This window comes from Rhinatrema bivittatum, chromosome 1 (genome assembly GCF_901001135.1).
Source record: "Rhinatrema bivittatum chromosome 1, aRhiBiv1.1, whole genome shotgun sequence".
NCBI lineage: Eukaryota > Metazoa > Chordata > Amphibia > Gymnophiona > Rhinatrematidae > Rhinatrema > Rhinatrema bivittatum.
In genome coordinates, this window is record NC_042615.1 from 571452709 (window position 1) to 571473844 (window position 21136).

Genomic DNA, 21136 nt, shown 5'->3' on the forward strand with positions numbered 1-21136 from the left:
TGGGCAACCCAACTAGTAGCTTCGTGGTAAAGAAACTTTTGGAGGGTTGGGGTAGAGGGGCTGGCAACAGTAAAGATCAACGACAGCCCATTAGGTATATGGAATTGATAAGTTTAGCGGCAAGTTTGCGGTGGGTGTGTAGTTCGGAATTTGAGCTCTTGTTGTTCCGGCTCGCATTCTCTTGGGCCTTCTTTGGTGCTTTCCGGATAGGTGAATTGGTTGCGAAAGCCAAAACTGATAGAGGTGTATCGGGTTTGTTGGTGGAGGATGTAAGAGTTTATGAACATAGAGTGACAATACGTATTAGGAAATCAAAAACGGATCAAAAAGGTAAAGGCGCTTGGATTTCCTTGATAAGAGCGAGTAATGAGATAGCATGCCCAGTAAGGACAGCTGTGAAATACATACAGGTGAGGCTGGCGGTAGTGGGGAATTTTTTAGTACATGAAGATGGTGGTTTGTTAACAATATATCAATTCGCAGCGGTGTTACGCAGAGTTGTGGAATATATGGGGTGGGATGTGTGACGGTATACGTCACACTCCTTTAGAATTGGAGCAGCTACTATGGCTGCTGAGCTGGGATGGTCGGCCCAAAGGATCCAAGCTTTGGGTCGGTGGAAGTCGGAAGTGTTCCGGGGGTATGTGCGGAAATAGTAATATAGCGAGGAGGGGAGGTCCATTCTTTGCAGGAAGGTAACGTATATTTTTGTTTTTCAGAACTGGTCGGGGTGGCGTTGAATAAGGAATGTGCTTGGGTCGTGGGCCATTCTTTTGTTCATTGAGCACAAAGGAGAGCTCGGAGGAGGCCGTATGGCGAAAATTTGAATCTTAGTCCTAATGTCCTGAGGGTGCGTTGGTTCGGGAAAGGAGGAATGAAATGGGGAGAGTTGTGCGACTTCATACAAGGCAATAGAGTTCAATGGGGTGATCCAAAATTGGTGATTATTCATTTGGGGGGAAACGACATAGGGAAATTGACGTGTAGAGAGCTAATTAAAATTATACGTAAGGATTTGGCTTGGCTTATGAATTGTATGCCGAACACAAAAGTGGGTTGGTCTGATATTATAATTCGGATTAAAAACCATGATGAGCCTATTTGGCGGAATGGTGTCAAGAAATTGAATAGGCAAATTGGCAAATGGTTGGTCAGAGAGGGTGGGTTTTGGATTAGGCATCAATGGTCGTGGGAAGTCTTAGTTGGATATTTTGTGAGTGATGGGGTTCACCTTTCCGAAGTCGGAATGGATTTATTCAATATTGCCTTGGAAGAAGGTCTCAAGCAACAAATTTAACAATTTAGGGCCGCAGTGGGGGAACAAAGACAAAAGGGTTGCCTTTGTTTGTGGCGGAAAACCCGAGCCATATGTTGTAATGTATTGTTTGAATTTGTGAAGGGCTTTGTGGAGGGGGGGGAAATGCTCGTGTAGTTTGGGGCTGCTGCATGGGAAGGCCTAAAGAGCAAGGGGGGGGGGCCGATGCTCAGGCCGCAAGCTTACCCTCGCTGGTGCCGTGGCGGGGGTAAGTGATGGGGGGGGGGCAACGCTAGCTTACCATTGGGCCGCGGTGGTAAGTGAAGAATGGCATGCGGCAGAGGAGGCGGTGGAGGGGGAGTTATTTTGAATTGATGTTAAGTTTGCGGCTCGGGTTATGTTTAATAAACTGCGGCCTTGATTGTTATGCCATACAGTTGTCATGTGTATTTTATGTAAGGAGGGGGGGGAAAAGGAGAGTGACTGCGAGAACGACTGGTCTCGAGTACCTATGTTATGTCTAATTACAAAGCTAACTAAATAATTAAATACAAGTAGAATAAGTAAGAGGATAAGAGGAGTAAGGTGGGAGGGAGAGCTGTTATGAGAATGCTTGTGTAAAGAGGCAGGTTTTCAGATTCTGCTTAAATTTTTTTGGGCAAGGTTCCTGCCGAAGGGAGGGAATTTGTTCCATAGGACGGGTCCAGCTAAAGATATTGCCCGAGCTTTAGTGGATCCAAGTTTAGATTGTCTAGGTGAGGGAATGCGAAGAGAAGCTCTGTATTGTTGCCTTATTGGTCTGTTTGAATTGTGAGAAGTGAGGTGCTCCATGAACCAATGCATGTTTTGGTTGTGGAGAGCTTTGTGTATGAGGGTGAGAGTTTTATATGTTATTCTTTCAGCGACAGGTAACCAATGAAGGTTTTTTAGAACAGGGGTGATGTGGTCGCTTTTGTGTGTGTTAGTGAGGATGCGTGCAGCAGCATTTTGGAGTAATTGTAGAGGCAGTAGCGTTCTTTTGGGTAAACCTAGTAGCAAGGCGTTGCAGTAGTCAATTTTGGATAGAATAAATGCTTGTAAGATGGTGCGAAAGTCACTGAGGTGCAGTAGGGGTTTAATTTTTTTGAGGGAGTGAAGTTTTAAATAACAGGCTCTGAGTGTGTTGTTGATGTATTTTTTGAAAGAAAGATGGTTATCAATAGTGATGCCAAGACTGCGAACCTGTTGGTTGTAGGCAGTGGTGGAGTGGGGGTTGCAGCCTGGTTGCAGGGGAGGGGAAATGCTTTGGGGAGTGATGTACTATAGCTCTGTTTTGGCCGTGTTGAGTGCCAAAACGTTGCTTGTCAGGAGTGTGTTAATAACCGATAATGTGGAATTCCAGGTCTCAGTAGCTTTTTGAAGCATGTCATTTACAGGTATAAGAATTTGCACATCATCAGCGTAAATGAAGTGCGGGAGGCCTAGGTTGGATAGAAGGTTGCAGAGAGAGAGGAGGTAGATGTTGAACAGAGTGGAGGAAAGGAAGGAGCCTTGGGGAACACCTTGTGGCAGGGGGATAGTTTTGGAGGTGCAGTTGCCTATTTGTACACTGTATTGTCTGTCTTGCAGGTAGGATTGGAACCATTGTAGAGCGGTACCAGTAATGCCAATGTCTGAGAGGCGTTGTGCCAGTATTTTATGATTGACAGTGTCAAAGGCTGCTGAGATATCCAGGAGGATCAGGATGTGTGAAACGCCTTTGTCTAGGCTTTTGAGAATGTAGTCAGACAGTGCAATTAGTAAGGTCTCCTGCTGTGGTGTCGTCGAAAGCCGTATTGCGAATGTGAGAGAATGTTGTGTTCACCGAGGTAATCAGTTAGTTGCCGGTTGACTGCCTTTTCAATCATGCTACATTGGGAGGCCCAAATTCCTGCACTACACACCACCATCACTGGCACCAGATCCGGCACCAGCACCAACAACATCCTGGCCACCAACAGAGAAGCTCAAGCACAAGCAGCTGGACCAGCTGGAAAGGAGGCATGGGGTACACCTCCAACACATATGGGCAGAGCTAGTGTACCTCAGGAGGGCTATCAACAAGTAGAACCAGATCCTGTGAGATCAGACTCCTGCAAACATGCAGAATGTTATGATGCTGGCAGCAGCAGTCAATAGTATCATGAACGTGCTGATGCAGATCCTGCTAAGGATGCCTGAGCAGCCATCCAAATCTTCCCCAGCATCACTGGAGTCCACACCCTGCAGCAGTCCCCAGGCTGACAGATGCCCAGTTGTAGGCCCCCAAGAGACATGCCGCCCCCCAAGTGACAAACCACGACATGGCAAGGAGCCATAAAGGACCAAAGGATGTGGCATTGAATGCCAAATAAGAAGAGTTGTACCAACAATCCTGGGTGGACACCTCTACAGAGTTCCTGTGCTGGCTAGATGGAAGAAGCCTGCTGGGCCTGTCCTCACTACAGAGCACCTGTGCTGGCTCGATGGAAGAAGCCTGCTGGATCCATCCTCACTACAGAGTTCCTGTGCCGGCACGCAGAAGGGATGGTCTACTGTCAGCCATTGTGATCCAGCAGCTAACTCTAAAGCCCTCCTCGATGCTCTGCCCCATTCCATCCTCCTTGATGCGGCATCTAGTCATGGTCCAGCAGTTGCCTCTTCTCATCATGTCTCATCTCATCTCAGCTCATGTTGCTGCTGCTTCAATGCTGCGGTGTCTTCTCCTAGGTCTCCTGCCTCCATGCTGTGCTCCTTGGTCCTGGTCCTGCTGCCTTCTTGCTGAACTCTGCTGCCTTGGCCCTTAGGCTGTTCCCTTGAGTGTACTCTTTCAACATGGACTGTCTCGGGCCTTTTCCAAGCCATAACATAGCAAGGCTGCTATCAGCTCCAACATTAGAGCTGTACTGTAGCTATTGGAGGTGCCACTTCTGCTTTCTGTGTTCTTTGTTGTAATCATTATTGTGCCAAAAGTACAAGATGCTAAGCCTGTATATGTAATGATGCGATTTCAAACAATGTATGAACAGGTCTACACAAAATGTGTTGTTCATGTGATTTACAAAGTTTTGTGCTATTTGCCGTCTTATCCTTGCAGAATGTGATTACCTAAGACTTTGACTTTATTTCAAACAGTGGACTATATGTCTTTGATAATAAAGTGGTCACTGGTTTGAAAAATACACTTCCTGTTTGGTTACTTTCATGTGTGGTTTTTGTCTTAACAGTTCACTAGGGTCAAAGTTTGCCCTCCACATGAACTTGCATGGCAGAATGCCCTTGCACATTCTAACTAGCCACTTATCTAGCAGGCAAGACTATATGGGCTAGGCCATATAACTGAATGCTTATTGTATGCTCCTAAGGAAGACAGCAAGAGCTAAAGAAGAAATGTATTACTGGGGATTTTCAGCGTTGCTCTTGTTGCTTCTTCACACTGCATACTCTTAGCTAACTCCTGCTTACATGAGTCTGTATGTGAGATGGACAGTAGCTAGCTGCCCAACACAGTATATTGTGTACATGTAGAGCTTGTATGGTGTTAAGGGGAAGTTAAAGTCATCATTACACAAGCCTTGATCTTCAGCCCTCTCACTTATGTCCTGACTCAAAGGCTATCTGTATCCACCCATTTGTACCTTTCACACTAAACCAAATATGACGTCTACTTGCTGACAGTTGGAACTGAGTGTCAGCTGCTGTGTGACAACTAGGGAGGAGGAATAAGGGAGTATTGTTGTGTTGAGAATGTCCACAGGCCACCAAAATGCACAGGACACTGCTTCTGGTTCAGCTGTGTCAGAGTCAAAACAAACTGTGGCTGACAATATGGATGACGCATCACTATCCGGCCACACATGATCATGCAGTACCAGCAGTGTGGTCACGTCAAGCTTGTGATTAACCAGTGAGATTTTAATAGCTCCCAAACATTGAAAGTGCATATTGCCTTCTCACACCCCAAACTTTAGGGCAGGTGCATCATTTGCCCTTACAAGAGGAGCAGGCCTCTGCAGCATTGGGAGAAAAAGCCAGGCCCTGGGGCATTGGCCTACAGACATAACTGTACAAGCCACTTGTCATTCAGCGATGCTGTTACTTTGCCCCCCAGCCACCACCCATGTCTGTGCCGTTTGCCACAAATACAAAGCCAGAGATGGAATATAGAAAGAAGTGTCTCTCTTACCTTTGAGCCAACTGTCACCATAAAGGCCATCCTCAAAATTTTCACACAGGCCTGATTGCCCAAGTATAAAGGAATCATGCATGGCTCCCAGGTACCTGACCACCATATCGAGGATGCACATTAGAGCGACACAGATTACTTATACGTTGATGGAGTAGAAGATCTTTCTGTTGCGGTACATCTTCTCCCTGTCACGGGGTGGAATGATGGCCACGTGAGTGCAGTTGATAGCTCCTAGAACACTGGGAAAGTTTGCAAAGGCATAAAAGCCTCTCTTCAAGTCCATCAAGTCCTGCCTGTCCCGAGGAAATGCTATGTAGCGATTAATGCAGTCAGAGATTGCTGTTATGACCTGGTCCAGACAGCGGGAAAAAGTAATTTGGGACATTACCCCCAGGACCCCTACTGTAGTTTGTAAGGAGCTGGTTGCCATGAAATGTAGGTTGGCCAACAGTTTGGTGAGGCCAAGCACAGCGTGGGACCTTTTGGTGACCAGATCCAGATCCCCTCAGATTTCTTCATATAATTCAAGGATTGCCCAAGAGCTGAGGTGCAAACCACATAGTCCTCTGGCATGCCCAGCAAAGATGTTTGTGGAGGAAAGATTCGCTCCCTGTATCTCCTCCAGCGTGGCTGCCTGCATGCCAGGTGCTGCCGTGGGCCCTGACCCTGTGGGACCCGTGGCTCTGCCTTCAGTGCAGGGACTTCCCTAGGAGAGCTTGGAACTGCCCTTGCTTGTTCTTCAGGTTATTGTTGTTCTACTTGTTGTTGTCTGCAGCGAGCCTCCCGAAGCATCCAGTATCCCCCAACAAGTAAACTTGGCACAAACATTATGGCTTTAGGAAGCTAGGCCAGGTAAGAACAGGTGATTTTATTGAGGCAGGAAGGCCTGGTAGGTGTGTCTAGTATAATTCTTCTTTTTATCACACTCGATAATCGCTGAGATAATACCTGCAATCTGCGATATCGGCCATGGGAGCATGATAAATAGTTTTTTCACCATACCGCAAAAAAAAGGTGTTATTTCCGGCATTAAATCATGTGATAGTGTGCATTACTCTATCGCACTCCACGCCAGCAGACCCTCATTTCCATGTAGTCTGTCCAAACTCCTCCCACTTGAATACTCAATTTTTAATTTGCATACGCATTTTGCGTCGCGTTTTTTTTTATCATGCACATTATGGCTTGACCTCTTTATTTGGAAACATTTCTGAATATGAGCTTCAGTTTTATTTAGCTCTTTGCATCATCAGACTTTTTATAGGTTTTCCTGCTGCTGAGTAGATGGATTGCGCTATTTGAAAGATGGAGGAAACATTTCTCCTAACTGAATTCATTTAAGATTTCTGAACAGATGAAAAAATTAAGGAGCGGACTGAGAGGGAACTTCCCTACCCCCCTACCTAAATTCCCTCCCTCTTCCTCCTCCTCCCCACCCACCCCCCCAAACCCTACCTATCTATCATATTTTTTTTTGTTTGTTTGTTTTACAACTTACTTCAGGCCCGGAGCTGAAGTAAGTTGTGTGTGCGGGGCCGGCTCCTGGCGCGCGAGCCTTCAAGACAGCATACAATGGCACTGCCCCGACCTGCCCCCTGCCCCACCACTCCCCGCCCAGACCCCACCCCAGCCCACACTTTTGAAGAGGCCCGGTACTTGTGCACGTATCGGGGTTTACAAGCGTGGCCGGGCCCTCTTGAAAATTCGAGCGGTGCGCAAGGCCCGGCCACGCGTGTAAACCCCAGGTTTTACGTGCGCAGGCCTTCTAAAATCCAGCCTTAAGGGTGTAGCAATGTCAACGGATGCATCTTATCTGAAGCTGGAAAGAGAGAATAATCTCTAACCAAGTAATGATCAGTATAGGCAAGCAGTGGGGACACTTTTGTATGTGACAACTACTACTCGACCAGATATTGAAGTGGCAATGTCTCATCTTTGTAGACGTGCCAGTAAACTTCACCAAGGAGATTAGAATGCCATTTTAAAAGAGTCATGCAATACCCTACACACACTCAAGACTTAACTCTAAAAATGTCTGCAAAAGGTGCTCTTGAATTCAAAGCATATGTTGACTCTGGTCCAGTGATTCCAGTGATCATAAATCAACAAGTAGCTACTTGATTAAACTTGGTGACAGTCTAATTTCTTGGTCCACTAAAAAAGTAAATGTCAGTTGCACTATCAACAACAGAAGCTGAATACATTTCAGCAGCCTGCCCTAGTCAAGAGGTTGTTTGGCTGCATTAGCTACTACAAGATATTGGAGAGTCAATTGCTCAGTCAACAGTCTTATCTGAGGATAATCAAGGATGTATAAAGCTTGCAAATAGTGAGAAAATAAATGCCAGAACCGAGCATGTCGATGTCAAACATCATTATCTTCGAGATTTAGTGGAACAAGATGTGATTGTGTTTGAATATTGCAAGTCTGACAATATGCTAGCAGATGTTATGACTAAGCCAATTCCAAGGCCAAAGTTTGAGAGGATTAGTTGGGACTTATCTGAGAAGCTGCTTTTGAGTGGGGGTGTTAGACATGTATTTTGAATCCAGTCTGTTATTACAACAACTGTTTTTAGCTGTGTACTACTGTTGCATAGAAATTGTGTGTTTGTCAGTATTATGCTGTTTAAAGTTTAAAAAAGGGGGCTACTTCCTCTGCACTCTGTACAAAAAGCAGGAAGTTATTCTGTCTCCATCTTTCCGTGCTTTACAGATTCTGCTCATCTTACATTTCTGCTAACTCTCTGCTATCAGGTACAAATAAATCATGAACTTTGCACCTACTTTTAGTGTGGGTAAAAATTTAAGGGAAAATACACGTAGATTTGAAAATATAATTTATGGGGCAGATTTTGAAATCTGCATGCACGAGGTACATTTGTGCGTGCTACCCGGCGTGCACAAATGTACACCCGATTTTATAACATGCGCGTGCTGCCGTGAGCATGTTATAAAATCCGGGCTTGGCGTGCGCAAGGGGGTGCACACTTGTGCACCTGGCGCGCGCCAAGCCCTAGGGGAGGCACGATGGTTTTCCCCATTCCCTCCAAGGCCACTTCGAAATCAGAGCAGCCTCGGAGGGAACTTTTCTTCTGCTCCCCCCACCTTCCCCTCCCTTCCTCTATCTAACCCACCCCCCAGCCCTACCTAAATCCCCCCCTACCTTGTTTCAATTATTTATGCCTGCCTCTGGCAGGCCTATCTTGCGTGCGCCGGCCAGCTGCCGGCGCACCATCCCCCGGCACAGCCACTGTGCCAGAGGCCTCGGCCCCGCCCCCAGACCGTCACCACGCCCATGACCCCGCCCCCTTCCTGCCCCTATTTCAAAGCCCCATGACATACACGCATCCCGGGGCTTGCGCGTGCCACCGAGCCTATGCAAAATAGGCTCGGCGTGCGCAGGAGCAGGTTTTCGGGGTTACACGTGTAAGTTACGCGCGTAACCCTTTGAAAATCTGCCCCATGTGCATTATTTTTCAGTCCCACCTGAAACACATCCCAGAAAGCACCTGCCCTAAATGCAGCTAAAAGTAAGTGCAGTGTAAATCAACATGCAGACTTTTAGCAGCTGAGAGGGTGGGTAAATTGCAGACCGCCTATTTACCTGCACGAATGGTTTCGAAATTTCCCCTCTGAAATTTTCCATCTGGCAGATAGTGATCTATGAGAATATAAAGCTCTGAAAATTACCTTTGGATTAATTTTTACTGCAGTATAAACTCCGTTTGCAGCTGTGAAGAGGTCATTCAGAAAAACAAAAATGTATCCTTCCAAATTGAAAGAAAGATCAAAACTAGAAAGAAAATTAAAATATATATATATCTTAGTACAGCTCTTGTGTCACCAGTAAGTTCAATTTTTATTTCAAATGATTCCTCTTCTATATATCTCAATATGCAAGTAACAGAGAAATGACACAGGAACATACAGGGGAACAAATTGCCATCTGTCCTTTAAGAATGTTTCCACACTTCTGATCCATTCGCTTGCTTCTTATAGTGCCTCACTAAAGTCTAATGAAATTATAGTGCCCATTATCAGAAAGGGCACTACCAAACTGTCTAAAAAGAAGACTGCAACTGAAAATTTCTAATGACGTATCAGAGCATTAATCTATTTTAAAGTAAAAATGTTATGGCAGAGATTTAACCTAATTACCAACAAAATAAATTCTAAAACTTGTTGGGTTCTTTTCAATGACCGTTACTTCTTTAAAATAGAATCTCCACAGACTTCAGTGATTTTACAGTCACTCCCACCAGGATTATTCTAAAGTTGCTAGAAAAGCTACACTGGGAGCTTACACTTCCAGCATATTTTCTTTGGCAACTGCAGAAGCGCCAGGCCCAGGTTGCATTAAGTCTGCTGCTGTGATCCAGGCTGAAGAACTTTCAGCCAGAAGATAACAGGAGGTGGGAGGGGAGGGGAGGGAGCCCTGGCAGCAAATCGTTTTAAAAAAATTGTTTGACCTGGGAGCAAGTGGGGCAGAGGTCGGGAGGCTGGAGGCACAGGAAACCGGCAACCGTGGGTTTTTTTTATTTATGGAAGATGGCAGGGTTTGGGGGTGGAGGTTGCATGGTCTTCCCTGTAGGATTGATCAATGGAGGAGGCCTAAAAAAAGGGCACTAGGCCGGTGGATTATCATTTAATTAGCTATATTCTTTTGAACATGGACATGAACAAATGGAATGAGGTTATCCGAGAACGTGCTTTAGACCAGCTCTCAGGCATGTCTGGAGTTAGCCAAATAACTTATCCTGGTAACTCCAAATATTGGAGGTGGCCAGAGAACTTATTCAGTTAACTCAGCTCCACCCCAGATGGCCTCCAACATGCCCCTCTCTTATTTGGCTAAAGCATAGCCAGATAATGATTTATCTAGCTAACTTTTAGCCAGATAAGAAAGGGAGGCATATATATTTATTTTAGTCTGCTTTTCACACTTTTTTCAGCACTTCAAAGTGGATTACATTCAGGTACTATAGGTATTTCCCTATCCCCAGTTTGTACCGGAGGCAATGGAGTGTAAAGTGACTTGCCCAAGGTCACAAGGAGCAACAGCAGGACTTGAACGCTGGTCTCCTGGTTCATAGCCCAGTGCTCTAACCACTAGGCTACTCCTCCTTCAATTTGTGAGATCCATCTAAATGGCTTTGAATATTGACTTCTAAAATTTTGTGTAAGATTTTATTAAAATATTTGCCTTTAACAGCCCTACCATATACACCAATGTTATCTCCCATTTTGGCTGTGCTTCCAATATGTTTGTCTCCAGCTCTCCCTATGTCATAGTTTTGGCTCGCTAAACTATGACTCGCACTATCTCCATGTATGTGTGTGTGACAATTTCTCTGCCTTTGCCTCCCGCTCCCAATAAATAATGCATGAATTAATTAGTCACCAGGATAATTTACAATAGCTCATTTGTAAAATCTTCTATAATTTTTACCTTAAAACTGATACAATTATTTCTTTGACACAATTATATACCTCATAATCAAGACAAAAACAGTAAAAGCTGTTTATAGTTATGTCATGGGCCAGCAGAAATATTTATGCTGCTATTGTAGTTTGGGCCAGTGGAAGCACTAGGCTGAGAAGGCAGCCTCCTAGAGCTCCACGATTCGGGGGGGGGGGGGGGGGTGAGGGGGAACAACAGTGATGTCATGTCCTTCTTCTCATCTGTACAGGCCTGGAAAAGGAAGTGGTATCTCTGGGCCGTGCAGGCAGAAAGAAGGACATGCCATCACTGCCACTGCAGTCAGGGGCAGGAGGAGGAACAGCACACCCTGCATTGCAAGAAGTAGCATTAACAGTGTAGCCATCAGGAAGACCAGCAGCAGGACTGGAAGGAGAAAGAGAAACAGCGGGGCCAATGCCATGGGAAAGAGCAGGAGTCCATAGTGGGGTTGGCCCCTGCCCCTACAGCCCAAAGGAGTCATCCTCCACTTGTGTTTGTGCTTCCAGAGGGCTAAAAAGTGAGTGAGTGAGAGAGGGGGTGTGTGTACGTGAAAGAGCATAAGTGAGTGCGCGTGTGTGAGTGTTTGAGTGAGCATGTGTAAATTAAAGCGAACACGTGTGTGTTAGAGAGAATGTGGCTGAAAGCATATATGTGTGAGTGATTATGAGTGAAACAGAGCAGGTGAGTAAGTGATTATGAGTGAGACAGAGCAGGTGTGTGAGAGTAAGTATATGTTTGAAAGAGAGCAGGTATGTGTGAGTTTGTGTATGAACATGTAAGTGTGAGAGTGAACAGGTGTGTGAGCAAGTATGTGTGTGTGTGTGTGTGTGTGTGTATGTGTGTGAGTGTGAGAGAGAGAGAGAGAGAGAGAGGGAGAACAGTTGTGTCAATTGGCCCTTTATCATTGGAGACTTTGAGGTGATTTGGGGTGAGGGAGCCCCAAGGTTTCAATTTCAATTTCTTCAACTTCTCTATAAAACAGATCAATCTCAACTTCTCCATTCAACTTTTATTTTTATCAAAATGAAGTAAGTTTTACTCAATGCAATCACACATCTTAAAAAACAAGCTGTGTAGTCCATTGCAGTTCTTTAAATCAATGCTGAAATTGAGCAATTCATATATAAGTTCAAATAATGGTAATACTTAGCTACCCCTTAGAAATGGAATAGTCTGAAAGGGTTTGGGGGTTTTTTCCAGTGATGGCAGCGAAATATATGCACGTGAAGCACCAAGAGAACGAAAAATAACCTGGTGTTAGTGCTGTCTGAGGTTTTCCCTTTCTAAAGAAACAGCAGTCCATGCAGTCGAAGTATTTCTGGTAGAAGTTAATTTATTTATGAGATTTATTTATGGAATTGAAATGGAGAATTTAGAAGGGCAACTAATTATAAAAAAAATTCATAAATATTAAAAAGATTAACAACAATTATTGAAAATACAGCTAGATGATAATTGTTTATCCAGTGAACACTTAGGTGCCGAAGCAATACCATGGGCTGCGCCTAGGTCACGGCTTAACACATGATTAGTTGTGCATCCATAACCTCCGATGCAATACGGGGATTAATGCATCCAAAACGCGTGTCCAAACCACTGCGTAGCTAATAGCACTCATCACATGTAAATTCCAAGGGGCCGATGCAATATTTGTGCATAGAAAACGGGTGCTCAATGTTGAGCGCGTAGAAGAGGTGGCTGCCAGTGCGTGTTGGGATAAAAGACACTCAAAATGAGCATACATTTTCTCTCGCTACCAGCACAATGTAGAAGCACAAGATATACGACCTGGACGGCATATCTGGTGCATTTATATTGAGCGCCCAGAATTATTTATTTTTTTACCTGTGACTTTTTTTTTTTTTTACTGGAATCTGCCTTCTGTGGTTCCTCCTACATAGCATCAGAATAATACTAATAGGAGGAATCACAGAAAGGAGGAATTTTTTTTGTTTTTATCAGTGAGCCCTTGAGTGCGGCATACCTTTCCGCCAGCCCTGGGCTGGCGTAAAATTTGCCGAATTGCAATGGACGCATTGGCTGTGCTGGCAATTTTTGGATCACGGGGATTAGCTAATAGCCTCATCTACATGGAATTTACATGTGATGAGTGCTATTAGTTACCCGGTGGTTTGGACGCAAGTTTTGGACATGCTGATCTCCATATTGCATCAGGGGTTATGGACGTACGTCCAAAACGTGCGTTTAATCACGTGAAGCTGCGTGCCAGCCGCAGCATACAGTATTACATCGGCCCCCATATACATGAAGTTATTAGCTAATACTCACGATACAAAACGTTCCCCCCCCCCCCGCGGCCATTGTGCCCATTGCAATGCAGAAAATTTTACACCAGCCCGGGCCTGGTATAAAGGTATGCTGTGCGCAAGGGCTCATTGATAAAAACAAAAAAATCCTGCTTTCTCTGATTCCTCCTATTAATATCATCACAATACTAAGTAGGAGGAACCACAGAAAGCAGATTCCAGTGAAAAAAAAAAGTCGGGTAAAAAAATAATAATTCTGGCAGCCTGATATAAATGCACAAGATACACAGTCCAGGCTATGTATCTTGTGCATGTATATTGTGTGCAGGTAGTGGGAGAAAACAGACACTCGTATTGAGCGTCCATTTTCCCAGCATGCACTGACAGTCACCTCTCTTGTGCACCCAATGCCAAGGAAGCACTAGGGATATACAATTTCCCTTAGCGCCTCCTTTTTAGTGCAACCCCTCATTTAAATATTGCTTCGCGCACCCAGGAGAGGTGGCTAGACAGCCCGAGTGTAGGAGATCGTGCCAGGACCCCCCTCTGGACCACCAGGGACTTTTTGGTAAGTCTTGGGGGGTGAGGAGGGTGGGGGGTTGTAGTTAATTAAATTTAAAGGGTTGGGATGAGGTTTTTTTTATGGGAAATGAATATATACGTAACTAATGAACGGATCGGGGTCCCCCGAGAACGGATACAACGGATTTGGCTCCCCACGAATATGAATTCCAAATGGGACGAATCCGTCCCTGCTGCACATACCAGGCCCGGGCTGGAAAAAAAAAGCCAAACCCCTTTCAGACTATTCCATTTCTAAGGTGTAGCTAAGAATTACCATTATTTGAACTTATATATGAATTGCTCAATTTCAGCATTGATTTAAAGAACTGCAATGGATTACACAGCTTGTTTAAGATATGTGATTGCATTGAGTAAAACATTGGGGCTGATGTGATTGCATTGAGTAAAACAATGGGGCTGATGCAATATTTGTGCGTAGAAAACGGGCATTCCATGTTGAACGCCCATTTTCCTAATGCGCGACCAGCTACTTCTCCTGGGTACACAATGCAATATTTTAGGGATGTGCAGCAGGGACAGATTCGTCCCATTTGGTATTCGTATTCGTGGGGAACCAAATCCGTTGCATCCATTCTCGGGGGACCCCGATCCGTTCATTAGTTACGTATATATTCATTTCCCATAAAAAACCCCATCCCAACCGTTTAAATTTAATTAACTACAACCCCCCACCCTCCTGACCCCCCCAAGACTTACCAAAAGTCCCTGGTGGTCCAGTGGGGGTCCTGGCACGATCTCCTGCACTCGGGCCATCGGATGCCGGTATTCAAAATGGCGCCGATAGCCTTTGCCCTCACTATGTCACAGGGGCTACCAGTGCCATTGGTCAGCCCCTGTCACATGGTAGGAGCAATGGACGGCCGGCGCTCCAGGACCCTGCTGGACCACCAGGGACTTTTGGCAAGTCTTGGGGAGGACTCCTGACCCCCTGGTGGTCCAGCGGCGGTCCTGGAGCGATCTCCTGCACTCGGGCCATCGGCTGCCAGTATTCAAAATGGCACCGATAGCCTTTGCCCTTACTATGTCACAGGGGCTACCGGTGCCATTGGTCGGCCCCTGTGACATAGTAAGGGCAAAGGCTATCGGCGCCATTTTGAATACTGGCAGCCGGCGCCGGCCGTCCATTGCTCCTACCATGTGACATGTTTTGGATGTGTTAATCCTCATATTGCATCAGGGGTTATGTACGCATGTCCAAAATGCACGTCCAATTGCGTGTTAACCCGTGCGCTATCCATAGTGCATGGTATTGCATCAACCTCATTGAGCACCCCTTTTCTACATACAAATATTGCATCAGTCCTTTAATGAGTTTTGGAGATAGTGTTTCACACTGGAAAATTAAGGGTATTCTATATGCAGTTCAAGTGAACCACCACTAGATGGCAGAGGAAATGTATGTTATTTAATGGGAAACTTCTAGATGAAGTTACTTTTGGGATTATAATTATTTGGTTCCTTTAAGAGAGTTGGGAAGAAGCTTCTCTAGGGGGAGTGTTTATAAGACTATATAATGTTGGTTCAAAGTTTAGTGGGATTAGGAGACTTGCGGAAGCTGCCAGCAAGGCTGATGTGCCTGGGGATCCCTCCTTTAGGAGAGGGCCCTGCAGGGGTTTTCCCCTTCAAAGGGAAAGACCCAAGACTGAAGAAGTGCTTCCTCTCACAGGGAATCAACCAGGGGACCCAATCTGGGTCTCAAAGGAGGAAAGGAAGTAGCATTTGGCCCTATAGTTAGTGGAGGACCAAAGGAAGAAGAGGTACTTGGAAATAAGAAGTATATCAAGGATGCCAGGGAATCTTTGAATTCTACAGGAATATAGAATTACTGGACCTAAGGAGAATTGACATCCTGTTGACATACCTAAAAACTATCGAGTCACCCTGAGATTATCATCACTTAGCTTGGGCGAGGGGACAGTTCTGGGCAGTAGACACACAAACTTTCTCCTTTTTCATACACACAAGTCTAAAACACAAACACTCACACATATTCACTCATACGCTCACTCACACATGCTCACACACACACCGGTGTTCACTTATTCTTTCTCTGCTGCCCTTAACTCCGCTCCTTTGGCCCCTGCAGTAGATAGTCCTTCTTCAGTCACATGGCTGATGCTGCCTCTTCATCTTCTTCTGGCTGCACAGGCCAAAGGGATTCTTATTCCTTCTTTCCACCTGCCTGCATGGCTAATGCTGCTGCTTCACCTTCTTCCAGCCACACAGGCCAATAGGAAATCTTCCTTCTTCCTGCCTGTACATATAACCAACACTCCTCCTCTTTTATACCAGCATGGGCCCAGATGATTTCCTCTTCTAGGGCCCACACAAAGCACTTCTTTGCTGTACCTGGAGTTCTACAGGTTGGCCCAGAGTCCCAGCAATTCCTTCAGAGTCTCCAGGTCAAATCTGAAGAGTTCCCAAGTATATCTATTGCCCAGAGGGAGTATCTGATATAGTTGAAGCTAATGTCGGAGATCGTGATAATGTAAAATTACCCTAACATATATAGAGTGTGGATTGGTGAAATAGTAAAGAAATGTAAGCAACTTACTTCCATTGTAAGAGGAATGAAGAGTATTCTAGTTTTTCTTGAGAGACTGGAATAATCCTCATGGGATCTTTGTGCAAGTGGTTGATAACTGATTATTTGATAACTTTAAAGCTGTATCTAGGCTGCGAAAGCCTGTGAACTCTAAAGATCTCAGTAATTTTGTCTAGCCTTCACTTGCTTTTATATATTTTTATGTAAGTTACCATAAATAAAAATTTAATTATTTTGGAATATAACTTGATGTGGACCTTGTTTCGTGGAAAATTGACTACCTGTAAATACTATAGAGATAGAGAGGGACAGGGTTCACAGAGGGGAGACCAATCCTTGGTTTCCCTGTTCCAGCCCAAGAAAAAAATTATTTAACCCCCTGCCTCTGGCTGACCACCCTCGGATGGATATCCTGGCTTTGACCCTTGCGCTCCAGTCAGATTCTCTGTTCGTTCCTCCTGTGACCACCAGACCAGCCTGCTTGGACGCTGCCCGCGGCCAACCTCTGACTAGACCACTAGGCACTGCCTATCTTGCCCAGAGGACGTTCACTTCCTGTTGCCTTCCTGAAGTCTCTGGTGATCCTTGTTCGGGTTTAGTCCCTCCTTTCTTCACTAACCGTGCACCTTTGCTCGTGGTGGGCACACCTCTCTGCTACCTCTCCGGGAGACCCTCTGAGGCCCACCTAAGTCCAGGCGGTCCGGGTACCCAAGGTCTCAACTCGCAGAAACCCCGGATTGCTATTGGCGAAGCTCCAGCTAGCATCTGTCTCCTTGTGTGCTCTGCCTCCTGGTGGCAGGCGCTCTCTGGGTCTCACCAGAGGGCCGTACCAATCCTGCACCAGGCCACGGGTCCACCTCCAGCACAACAATTTCCTGATGGTCATCTTCTCCAACTCCTCTTGAAATGAATAGGTCACTGACCCTCCTGAGGGAAGACTAATTCTGGAACAGATATTACAGTCCAGATCTGGGCAAGGAAGGGGGCAGCAAAAATACTTCCTTCATAAAACATGAAAATTCAATCTGTAAAAAATATTTATCTAATTCACAGATCTCTGAAACCTCAAAAATCTTAATTCTCAGATATAAAAATAGAAAACAACACATGCTCTAAATTCTCTTCCCTCCAGTCTATCACCAAAACTAGCAGGGCAGTGCCTCTCCTTTCTTTGCTAAGCTTTGAGCCTAACTTCGGAGAGCACACTCTGCACACGTTATACTGTTTCCTAGTCACATGTTCTAAACCCCCCACCCCCCCCTTATGCCTAACACACTTTCAGATAATAGAAGGACTAGAGGGCATTCCATGAAGTTAGCAAATAGCACATTTAAGACTAATCCAAGAAAATTCTTTTTCACTCAACGCACAATTAAGCTCTGGAATTTGTTAGTGCAGTTAGTGTAGCTGGGTTCAAAAAAGGTTTGGATAAGTTCTTGGAGGAGAAGTCCATTAACAGCTATTAATTAAGTTTACTTAGGGAATAGACACTGCTATTAATTGCATCAGTAGCATGGGATCTTCTTGGTGTTTTGGTAATTGCCAGGTTCTTGTGGCCTGGTTTGGCTTCTGTTGGAAACAGGATGCTGGGCTTGATGGACCCTTGGTCTGACTCAGCATGGCAATTTCTTATGTTCTTATGAATAGAAGTTGTCATAGAAAAGGTATATATGCTAAACAAATATTGTGGTTCATTATTCACTGAAGAAGAGATTGGAGATGGACTACCAATTGTTGGCAGGAATACATATGGTAATGAGATGCCATAATGTATGGAAGAAAATATATATGCAGAACTAGCAAACTTGCAAGTGGACAAAGCTATAGGACTGCATGGTATACATCCTAAGATCTTAAGGGAGCTCAGAAACATTCTGTGGTCTGGTGAGTCCATTGAACAATTTGTTCAATAGATCTTTGAAGAGAGGAGTAGTCTCTCGTTACTGGAAAAGGGTGGATGTTGTTCATCTTCATGAAAGTTGTACCAAAGAGGAGGTTGAAAACTACAAGCTGGTTAGTCTAATTTCAGTGGTGGGAAAATTAATGGAAGCTCTACTGAAGAAAAAGATAGTAAAGTATCTAGAATCCAGGTTGCAGAATTGGATGCATCATGGTTTTACTAAAGAATGATCATGTCAAACAAATCTGCTTTATTTTTTTTGATGGGATAAGTAGAAAATTGATCAAGGGCATATGCTAAATGTAGTCTACTTGGATTTCAGAAAAGCTTTTGATATTGTCCTATACAGTAAGCTCATAAATCTTCAGACATCCTCATGATAAGAAGATGCCCACCACAGGAGGTGGGTTACTACTGAAGTGGCAAACCAAAGGGGTTGCTCCTTCGAGAGTGACCAGGAGAGATAGGGAACATTCATGGGAGTTTGAAATGGGATGGAAGTAAGGGGATGGTAGTTTTGGTCTCTACCCTTTGTGAGAGAAGGGATGGAGGCAGCACTTTATTTTGTTAATGTTGTTCAGTTATGATTTATTTTATACTTTGTGAATTTTATTGTATTTAATATTTGTGTTTTTGATATTATAAGCCACCTTGGGTCCTTTTTTGGAGTATGGCAACATATAAATGTGAAATGCAAATGCAAATAAACTGAGCTGGCTGGGGATGGGCCCCATGGAATTAGACTGGATTAGGAATTAGTTCTTTGTGAATAATGGAGAATTTTTCAGTAAGAGGATAGGTCTTGGGATGTTTATAAAAGTGTCTCTCACAAGGCCAGAGGAGGAATTAAGAGAAGGATTTCTGAGACTGAGGAGCCTTCAGTCTTGGACTTTTTGAGCCTTTGAAGAACTCAGGACTAGAAAGCAGGAGAAGGTGATTGGAGGAGCAGTAGGGAGCCCCTTCCATTACTGTTGATACTCAATAAGGAGAATAAGGATCCCAAGATCTAAGAGGACACTGATTCTACCTGTTGTGTTCCACGGCCGTGGCAGGCCACGAACTCGGTCCCCTACCTTGCCCGCGGTGGCGAACCGCCGCGGGAGCCCCAGGTGAGGGCCCTGACTTCAGGCCCGTCGCTCCGGCACGGGCCTCGGTGCCGCTCACTGCAGGGGGAGCCGTCCCTGCGTTTCTCCGCCGCGAGGGGTAATCAAAGATGGCCGTCACCATCTTTAGGCACGAGGCCACGCCTCCTTCACAGATTTAAAGGGACCTGATCCCTTTAACAAGCCTCACCTATTCCTGATCAGCCTGAGCAGGGGAAGTATAAAGGGAAGCTTCCTCTGCTCATTCCCTGACTTGGCAACATTCTCCAGCACTGTCTAGTCTGCTTGCTTCGGTGAGTACCTTGTGCTTTGGATCCTTGTTCCTGTTACATCTTGGTGTTCCCGGTTCCTGACTTCAGATTGGTTTACGGTGATTCTCTGGTGTGTGACTTCGGATTGGCAAGCGGTGATTCTCTGGTGTGTGACTTCGGACTGGCAAGCGGTGATCCCTCGGTGCGTGACTTTGGACTGGTAAGCAACGACCCTCTGGCACTTGACCTTGGACTTCTTCTGGACTTCCGTCTCCAAGGGCCCGCCTAAGTCCCAGTGGTCCGGATCCCTACAGGCTCCTCCCGGGGGGACCGCGGGCTTCCAGGGTGAAGCTCAAGTCAGCCCTTGCACCAATACCTTGACCTCTCAAAGGTCCACCAAAGTCCCAGCGGTCTGGGTCCCTACGGGCTCCTCCTGGGGGGATCGCAGACTTCCAGTGGCGAAGACACAGGTCCTCTTCTCGTCTCTTCATCTGCCTCCGCAGTCGCCACAATCTCCAGTGCCGAGGGTCAGCTGGTCTCGTCTTCTGCCCTGCCTCGCCACCCGACGAGAGAACCTACAGATCTTCCGCAAGGTATACCATCTTCCCGTCGGCCCAAGGTTTCACAAGCCTGAGCTTAACACTACCTGGAGAAGCCCCAGTTGGAGAAATTCTACAAGAAGTGCTTTCCAACCTTTGTTCTTCAGTAGTGTCTTAAAGGAGAGAAAGAGCTCATGGAGAGTTTGGCAGGGAACAATATACAGAGGATTCCTGCTTCAATGATTGAGAATTAACCATGAGTAACAACTGTGAAGGTATTGGTGATTGAGAAGCTATTTCTGATCTCAAATTCTGGACTGTTTTTATAACATTTTCCATTTAGCTTTTGATACTTTCTGGACTTTGAATTTGATCTCTGAAATAAATTTGTTTTTTCTATTTTTGGAACAATTCTGGTATGGGCTCCTGTTTTGGGAGTGACTCCTCATAGGCCCCATACAACTTGCTAATCCCCAGTGAAAAAATCCCTGTTCTGGGGCTGCAGAAAGGCTTTTCCCACCACATAAAGTTGATCCATGATAAAGGGAGGTTACACACACATGCCTGTTATTGCAGTCCATTGTTCATCTCTACCTTTAGATACCCTGTTCCTGATAATTATTAATTTTAAAGTCATCCCTTCTGAAATCTAGGATTCTTTTCTTAGTATAGTTTGTTCTAACCCATTGTTTCTATCAAAACATATGACATGGTAATCACTAGACCCCCACATTTTCCCCCTACTATAATCATGGTAATACTGTCTCCATTTGTAAGTACTAGTATGTCAGTTTTTTTCTAATTTATTCTAGGCATACAGGTTACTTGCACAGATATTACATCATTACAAGGAAGCAAAACAACAGAAGGATTACTCAGTGAAATAAGCTGAAATCTTACCTAGCTGCTATAAATGCCCCAAGAATGATTGCAAAGACACTGATGAAAACCGACAAGGGAAATCGTTTCCTATAAACAGAAAAGCACACCTTTTAACTTAAGACTGGAAATTAAATAAGGAGACATTAAGACTTACCTGAT

The 21136-nt window shown here is 45.1% G+C and overlaps 1 protein-coding gene across 3 annotated transcripts in view; it reads right to left on the minus strand.

The window, feature by feature from the left end:
• The window catches only part of SLC35D2 (solute carrier family 35 member D2), a 188342-nt gene that overhangs the window by 68091 nt on the left and 99115 nt on the right, over positions 1–21136 (minus strand). For 2 of the 3 annotated variants that reach the window (XM_029617729.1, XM_029617744.1), the window contains exons 6-7: positions 20996–21064; positions 9135–9237 (exon numbers count right to left, since the gene is read on the minus strand). In XM_029617729.1, coding sequence (XP_029473589.1) covers positions 9135–9237; positions 20996–21064 — 172 coding nt within the window. The remainder of the gene's footprint in view (positions 1–9134; positions 9238–20995; positions 21065–21136) is intronic. The other variant, XM_029617737.1, reaches the window with a different exon arrangement.